This window comes from Sinocyclocheilus grahami, unplaced genomic scaffold, assembly GCF_001515645.1.
Source record: "Sinocyclocheilus grahami isolate Dianchi unplaced genomic scaffold, SAMN03320097.WGS_v1.1 scaffold514.1, whole genome shotgun sequence".
Classification (NCBI taxonomy): Eukaryota; Metazoa; Chordata; class Actinopteri; order Cypriniformes; family Cyprinidae; genus Sinocyclocheilus; species Sinocyclocheilus grahami.
Window position 1 is genome coordinate 68,790 of NW_015505693.1, and position 9,445 is coordinate 78,234.

At 32.6% G+C, this 9,445-nt stretch overlaps 1 protein-coding gene across 1 annotated transcript in view; it reads right to left on the reverse strand.

Moving 5' to 3' along the window:
* The window catches only part of ncanb (neurocan b), a 180,377-nt gene that overhangs the window by 6,546 nt on the left and 164,386 nt on the right, over window positions 1-9,445 (reverse strand). The window contains exons 13-15 of the mRNA XM_016237416.1: window positions 7,861-8,019; window positions 5,962-6,044; window positions 4,315-4,459 (exon numbers count right to left, since the gene is read on the reverse strand). Of these exons, the coding sequence (XP_016092902.1) occupies window positions 4,315-4,459; window positions 5,962-6,044; window positions 7,861-8,019 (387 nt within the window). The remainder of the gene's footprint in view (window positions 1-4,314; window positions 4,460-5,961; window positions 6,045-7,860; window positions 8,020-9,445) is intronic.

The following is a 9,445-nucleotide window of genomic DNA, read 5'->3' on the forward strand; positions in this document are numbered from 1 at the left end:
TCATCTGCATTGTTGGGTCTTTTGTTTCTCATTTTCCTCTTGACAATACCCCATAGATTCTCTATGGGGTTCAGGTCTGGTGAGTTTGCTGGCCAGTCAAGCACACAAACACCATGGTCATTTAACCAACTTTTGGTGCTTTTGGCAGTGTGGGCAAGTGCCAAATCCTGCCGGAAATGAAATCAGCAAGCTGGTCAGCAGAAGGAAGCATGAAGTGCTCCAAAATTTCTTGGTAAACGGGTGCAGTGACGTTGGTTTTCAAAAAATACAATGAACCAACACCAGCAGATGACATTGCACTCCAAATCATCACAGACTGTGGAAACTTAACACTGGACTTCAAGCAACTTGGGCTATGAGCTTCTCCACCCTTCCTCCAGACTCTAGGATATGTATATATCCTTCAACTCAAATAGGAAATCTGTTATCAGTCACTTCATATGTGCAAAGTAACCTGCCGCGTATAACATAAGCTATATTAACAACATAGATTCAAATGTAAGGCAATTTTTAAAATTTTGCATTTATAATATTTTAGGTTTGTGATTCAAATATATAATTTATTCGATTAATTAATAAAACTAAAGAAATAATATTATATTTAATTTTAAAATGAATAACTTTTAAGAAAATCAATATAAAATTTCTTACATTTAGATTTTTGGTTTATCAATGCATATATTGAATTTCTTAAAAGTTATTCATTTTAAAATTAAATATAATATTATTTCTTTAGTTTTATTAATTAATCTAATAAATTATATATTTGAATCACAAACCTAAAATATTATAAATGCAAAATTTTAAAAATTGCCTTACATTTGAATCTATGTTGTTAATATAGCTTACAGTATGTTATACGCGGCAGGTTACTTTGCACATATGAAGAGACTGATAACAGATTTCCTATTTGAGTTGAAGTTGAAGCATTTTTGCAGAGGACAAAGGAAAGAGGTTTATCGCAGCGCTATCATATCGACCAGACCGTGCAGAATGCCCCAGGATGCATCTCACCTCATTCATACAAATATCAAAGCTGGCAGGCAGAAGTCAAGGTGATTCAATATCACAGACACAGATAGGGGTTCTTCAACTGAGTCAGCATCACCCTGAGGCTTGTGCTCAACACTCTGGATTCAGGCATCTTTACCTCCAGCAAAATCTGGAGCTCAGCATAAAAACTATTACATCACGAGAGAAACATACCGACTGATATTGCAGAAGATCTGTTTAAAGCACATATATAAGTTAATATCATGTGACTGCCTATTGTTCGCTGTTCTTAAGGGATTGTATTAAGGCCAGGCTGGAGGGATTGCATGATCAATAGCGCTGACAGTTTGAATGATAGAATGACTGGGGGAGGGCTGATGGACAAAAGGGGACAGCGAGGCAGGTGGTGGGGGTGGTTGGAAATGTTTCCCAGGTGGTCTTGCAAATGACAGCTGGCTGAGCTGTGTACGTGTGCCAGCCATTCGACTGTTTGCTCAAAACTGAACAAGCATACCATCCATTCAAATCTGCGGCTACTGCCAGGAGTAACCCCTGTGTAGACCGTTACAATAACAATGCTAATGTGTATGTGTATTTGAAGAGTTTCTGAGAAATTATGAACTTTCGTCTAGTTTATCTAAAGAGATCGTTTAGTCTAGATCTAAAGAGACACTTTTGGGTTCACAACTGGAAAACAGGTCCTCCAGAAGATACCTTTCAGGAGGTCCAGACCATGACAGAACAACTCTGGTATTAAGTTTCAATATATAGATATTTAAATAAAATGTAATATATATATATATATATTAATAGATTAATATATATATTAAAATCTAATGAAATATTAAAGTACATTTTATTCACATATTTATATTAAAAGTGATATTGTATTTTTTTTTTTTTATATAAGTTTGATACAAATATTTCAAATAAAATTTATGTTCGAATATATACAGATATTTCAATTAAATAGACACTTTGGGTTCACAAGGGCCGACGGAGAACAGGTCCTTCAGAGAACACCTCTCAGGGGGTCCAGACCATGATGGACCTGCTCTGGAAAGCTAATGAGACTTGTTACATTTAAATATTTATAATAAATATAATATTTTTGTTAATTTATATAAATATTTCAATTAAATATTTAGTTTAAATATACAGATATTTCAATACGATTTAATTCATATGACATTTGTGGATAGATAAATATTAAATTAAAAAAACAAAATATCTCTTAATATACTTAATATACTTTATATAATATACGTAATATACATTTTTAATTAAATATTTTACTATTTACCATCATAATTAGTTTAATATAAATATTTCAATTGAATATTTAGTTTAAATATGTAGATATTTCAGTTAAACATCTCATTTGAAATCCTATTGAAATCTACCATGTAAGCTTAAACACGTAAGCCAGCCTACCTCGTAAGCTCAAACACTTTTTAATAATGAATTGAGTATTAAATTATGGAACGGAGGGCAGGCATTCAATAGGAAGTGAGAAACGTATTTCACTGGCTCTCCAGAGCAGGTCTTTCATGGTCTGGGCCTCCTGAGAGGCATTCTCTGATGGACCTGTTCTCCGGTTGGCCCTTGTGAACCAGAGGTATCTCTTTATATCTAGCTAGGGCAGACGGACCCGACGGATTCCATACCCTCAGTCTGCTTCATATGTAAATGACCAGATAAAACGAGTCTAATGAGCCCACAGAGGTGTGGGTGAAGCAGATTGTGTCAGAGCTAGACGACTACGAGTGGCTGAAGAGAACCAGTCATGTCCGCCATGTCATGATCGATGCTTTGAACACGCAGCCCTCCTGAGGACCCACCATCACATCCTCAGAACGAAATGAGTGACAGTTATTGTTGAGGCCACTGTCTGATGGCGAAAAGACGTGAGATGACTTGGTGAAACGGAGAGCTGGTGAAAATGAAGTCATACGAACTGACATGACAAGTTCAGAGTGACATAAAAAGAAAGTGAGGAATGGAATGATTTGGAATATCGATCTTGGTTATAGAGATAGTTTGGTCAAAAATTAAGATCCTGCTATCATTTATTCACCCTCATGTCATACCAAACATGTATGACTTTCTTTTACTTTGTGATATATTGAAGAATGTTGGTAAGTTTCAGTTCCCATTGACTTCTATTGTATTTTTTTTAGTCTATATAGTGGAAGCCAGTGGGAACCAAAATGGTTTTGTTACCAATATTCTTCAAAATATCCACAGAACAAAGAAAGTCGTACAGGTTTGGAACGACATGAGACACTTTGGGTTCACAAGGGTCAACCGGAGAACAGGTCGTTTAAAGGACACCTCTTTTAAACAGTAATATATATATATATATATATATATATATATATATATAATTCTTTCATTTGTGGATAGATAAATATTAAAAGGAAATGCAAAAAGTGTTGAAACCGTCCCCACTCTCCCCTAATCATTGCAGTTAATAGTGTTCACTGTTTGTTTGATTACGTGTAATTTGTAACTAACTGCATGATTCTTACTGTACATTTCTGCCATAGTCACCACTAATAACCTACTACTAAATATAATGCTGAAACTTAAAATTTTCTGTAAAGCTGCTTTGCAACGATTTGTATCGTGAAAGGCGCTATACAAATCAACTTTAATGGAATTGAATTAAACATTTAAAAATATAAATTTTTTAAAATAAAAATTTTAATATAAATATTTGATTTAATATTTTAATATTTAATTAGTTTGACAGTAGTTTGATTTGTAAATGATAACAGGATTTTTTTTTTTTTTTTTAAAGTACACAAAAGCATAAAAAAGGACAAAAGCATAAAAGTATCATAAAAGTGGTTGATATTACTCAGGAACTATATTTCAAGTCTTCTGAAATCATATGATAATAGCTTTGTGTGAGAACAAATCAATCTTTTGACTTAAATCTTTACAGTGAATCGCTGAATTATTCTCACAACCAGTCTAAATGATTGTTCATGAATCAGACTCATCAGGTTCTTGAGTTCAACTCACTGATTCATGGAAAAGTGTGACCAGTACATTATTCAAAATAAATCTTGTGTTCCACAGAAGAAATAAAGTTAAATGAGATGTGAATAACATTAAAGTAAGTGATGACAGAAGAAGCAGCACTGATTTCAATCAAAGGAAGAGATATAAATGCATTTGAGGAACATCTCATGAAGACGTGTGAATAAAGTTAACAAAAGGAGGTCAGCACTGAAGGAAACAGTACAGTGTAGTAGAAAGCCAGGCGGTACAGTATTTGTCCTCTTTTCCCAATTCCTCCCCTCTTCAGCTCACCTGTGCCTTTCTTGCAGATGTAGGGCAGGTTGTAGTTGCAGGGCACATCGTTCCATTTGCCGTTCTCATGGGCGATCATCACCACGCAGTCCTCTCCGCCCGCAAAGAAATTATCCGGCTGGTTCTCCCTCCAGTTCTCATATTGCTGGAGGAGGAACGGGGATATTTCAGGGCTAAATCCAATCCCATGGCTTTACTAGGTATTTCGTGTACCGTCTTATATATCCATTGCATTACAAATGGGTTTTCAGATACGCCTAATGGGTCTGATATAATACATTATATAAACTTGTTTGGTGCCTAAATGGTTTGAAAACTTGAGACTTGTGCTTCATTTGCATGATCTATCTGATCACACTGCCTTCATTATCATACAGTGATTAGTTTAAGTGATTCATTGTACTGTATGTTTTGATACTTGTATTAAAATGTACATGTTTTTATAAATAATTTATTAAAATGATTAAAAAATATATTAAATGTAATATTTTGTATGTTGATGGATATAAGTATTTCAATTACATATTTAGTAAAGATGTGTAATAAATGGGGGAGTTTAATAAATGTAAAGATTTCAATGAAAGGTCCATTTAAAATGGTTGAATAATTCAAATTGATCTAAAAATAAATATTTAATAAAAAAATTGCATTAAGGTTAATATTTTACTTGTTGTGTATTTTAAATGTTTCAGTTGTTGATGGATAAAATATTAAATCCTATAAAATAATCAAATAAATGTTAAATATTTTATCTGTTGATGGATATATTTCAATTAAATATCTAGTATAAATATACAGATATTTCAATAAAAAGCCTATTTATAATACATAAATACACCAAATGTATATAAAAATAACATTAAAAAGCCAATAAAATATTAAAATACAAGTCAATTTAAATATTTATATTAAATTACATTATTTATTGTCTATTTTAAACATACAAATTATACAGTATATTAAGATTAAAAAAAAAAATCGAATTTAATTAAATATTAAAATTAAAATATTAAATATAATATTTTATTTATTAATGGAAATAAATATGTCAATTAAATATTTAGTTTAAATATAGAAATAATCCAATAAAACATTAAAATAAAGCTGATATAAAATATTATTTAGAAAATCTAATAAAATTAAACGTTACATTTTATTTCTGTCCATTCAAATATTTATATTAAAATCCTATTTGAATTTTTGTCTATTTTAAACATACAAATAAATTATATAGTATTTTTAATTTGTTGATGGGTAAAAACTAAATTATAAATGAATTAAATATTAAATAAATGTTAATTTAAATTCTTATTTTAAATATAATATTTTATTTGTTAATGGATATAAATATTTCAATTAAATATTTTGTTTAAATATATAAATAATAAAAACCATCTATTAAATAAATATTTTTATATATATATACACAAATATATTTTTTTTAATTTAACTAAAAAATCTAGTAGAATATAAAAATAAATGTCCATTTAAATATTTATATCAAATGTTCTATTTACTTATAAGTATTTAAATTAAATATTTAGTTTAAATATGTAGATGTTTCAGGTAAACATACAATTAAAATATAAAATATTATACAAATTTGTATACTTTGTATAAATGTTATACTGATTGTGCCAGTCTCACCAGATCCATGTTATCAGTCCACTGAAAGTCATCTTCCACCATCCTGTCATTCAGACCAATCCATGTGTTTTCATGGCACAGTCCTGTTTAAAAACCACAAGACATTTCAAATACTTTTTTTTTTATTCATTAAAAACATACATGATTTGCATTTATTTAGAAGTTTTTACTTCCAGTACATATTTTAATCACACTTTAATCACACCATATATCTGATGAAAACACTCATATTGATACCAGGTGTAACCAGCAACCAAGACAACCACTGAAGACGGTTAATACCATGAGTAAATAGAGTCTTAGTGTCATCAAATGCAGAGCTAACGCTTCCACTTTAAGTCGTAGTCTGCTTTATGTCTCCTACAGGGCCACTGGGAGCCAAATGATGGTGTTATCACAATCACAATTCAAGCTCAAGCCAGAAGCCATCAGATCGTCCCAAGATGCATTTGCGAGGATTTTTTTATTTTTTTTGGTCTGGCTGTAATGGAATTTCAATCATGGTCTTACTGATTAACATCATTACAGGGCCCATTAATCTTCCTAATGGCTGTGCCCCCTTTATTGCAGGGGTGGAGATGTCCATTTTCAAGGCGATTAAACACACTTTTTGGTGAGCGCCGTGGCCCTGTGTGCAGACAGCATGCTGTGAGAGGCCACACCGAGCATCATTTAGCGCTGGATTTAGGCTCGACTAGGGGAGGGAGACATAATGCAATCTGTGGTGTACAGGAGGTCAGCATCCTGTCGCTTTTCTTAGTTATCTGGCTGGATATTAATGAATCTAGGCTATGCAAATAGTTTTAGTCAAAGCTAATTGGGTAAAACAGACAAAGATTAGCCACAGATACCGGCCATTTGCGGTTTTATATCCCATGAAGAACAGGGTTCAGCAAAATACAGAATTTAAGAATTGGTTTCTGTTTAATGAGAGTGAATTTTTAATGAATATTAAGCTTTAGTTATGTTACAGCCATGAACCATGATTTGCTACATGTTAGTCGGTTGCAAATGATTTTAAGCAGAGGGACATTTTTTGCAAATGTTAAGTGAAACCAAATGACTTGCAGTTGATTTTGTGCAGCAAATCAATGTTAACATGTCTAAAATTTACACTTATTGATGGTAAATGTGAATAAAAATTTGGTGGCTAAATAAAACAAAAAAAGGTACATACGAAATGTTATCATATTATACACAAAATGTTCATCACATTACACCACAAAAATGAAAATATGAGAACCAAATATGAGTATCAAATAATAAATAATACAAATTTTTAAATGTTAAAAGTAATTGCATACTTCATATTATTTAAAAGTTTGGGGTCAGAATTATTATTATTTTTGTTAAAGAAATAATACTTTTATTTAGCAAGGATGCATTAAATTGACCAAGAGTGACATTAAAGACATTTACAGTATAATGTTACAAATAATTTCTATTTAAAAGAAACCCTGTTCTTTTTAACTTTTTAACTTACTAAAGAATTCTGAGAGCGAGAACTAAATCACGGTTTCCACAAAAATGATAAGCAGCACAACTATTTTTAAAATTAATAATAATAAGAAATGTTTCTTGAGCAGCAAATCAGCATATTAGAGTGATTTCTGAAGGATCATGTGACACTGAAGACTGGAGTAATGATGCTGAAAATTCAGCTTTGATCACAGCAATAAATTACATGTTAAAATCTATTAAAATAGAAAGCAGTTATTTTAAATTGTAATTATATTTCCCAATATCACTGTTTACTGTATTTTCAATAAAATAAATGCAGCCTCAGTGAGCAGAAACAATAAATCTTACTAACCCCAAACGTTTGAATGTCAGTGCATCTGCTAACAGTTATTTACAGAAGTGTATTTGTGACTGTCTGGGATGAACCCAGATACTGACCATTAATGAAGTCCTGTTCTTGTGTGGAATGGATGCTGGCCAGGTGACCGCTGTGCTCTCTGCAGTCCTTCTCCGCGTCTTCCCACGTGTGTCTGCGGGTGAAGTACCTGTAGCAGTGGCCGTGAAACTTCCTCCAGTTGTGCTCGCAACCCTCAGTATCTGCCGTGAGAGAGAAACAGAGCCTGAGACTTTAGCGGAAATGCTACTGGTTAGTATTTAGCATTCCTTCAACGCAACTGACATAATTAGCATCACAATGTGAGGAAAAAGTTGAAAGATTAGCATGAATTTCTTAGCATTTAGTTAGTCAGGATGTTTAAAAAAGCCCATTCAGCGATAATCTCACACATAGCTACATGCTAGCCTACTTTAGCTCTTCTGAAGGGACACATTCAAGCTTTTTATTCGCGTGTCACTCTAATCCGTGGCTGTGAACATAAGCAGTTTAGCATTAGCAAAAACGCGTCTTAATGTATTCAAATGACAACAATCTAGAGAAAACGTTTCCTAAGTTCAGCAGCTAATTAAGCCCTGTCACATCCCTGTCAGAAATGCCTCTTTCTAACACCCTGGGACTCTCTACCGCATCTGGATGCATGACGAACAGATAATCTGTACTTTTCTAAGTGCATGTGGCTTCGTACATTTGCGTATGTGAGTGAAGGTTTTAGCCATTCCAGACTTCCCATTTCATGAAGCTCCAAGCACTTCTCTGCTTTTTTTACTTCCAGCAAATTCAAAGCGACGTTGGTAAATTGGCTGCTGCAAATTGGCCCGTATGGGGCTCTGTTTAGCATGCAGAACGTGGGGCAGAGGAACAGGATGTACCGCAAGAAAGTATTTAAGGCGCCGCGGCCACTGCAGTCGCCATGGGTCTGCATGTCCAAAATGTTAACGTCTACTGTCAATCACAACACTTCCTCATTTTCTTGATCAGAATGAAAATGTAATCATAATTTCCTTTCCTTTGCTATAAATACTAGCCTAGATGGTGGTGGTGAACCAACATTGGGGTTGTTTAGTGAAGTGACTGGTTAAATTGTTTAAGGAGCTTCGTAGGATCATCAGAACACTAGCATCCAATCAAGTTCCTTCAAAACAAGACATTTCTTTAAAAACAGATTACTTGCAGTCGATTCGGTGCTGCAAATCCATGTTGAGTGTCCAAAATAAACACGTACCAGTTAAGGGCAAATGTGAATAAAAAAATTAATTTACTGGTTTAATAAAACAAAAAGGTACAAAACACAAAATTTTACCTTAGTGGAATTTTTTTATCATTAAAATATTGATCTAATTTTAAGTTTTTATGTCGTGTGATGCCATATACATTAAATATTCCTCACATTACACCAACAAAATGAAATTATGAGCAACAAAATTATGATTTTTCTTAATCGACACTAGCACTTCACCAAAACACTGGTTGTTATGATGCTGTGAATGCTATTGGTCAAAAAAAAAAAAAAAAAAGCTTTCACTTTCATTCAAGGGAGCATCTAATTAAACAAAACAGTGAAGTGCATCAAAATAAAATAAAATCAAAAAATAAAATCTGAATATTAAAAAACATATATATATATAT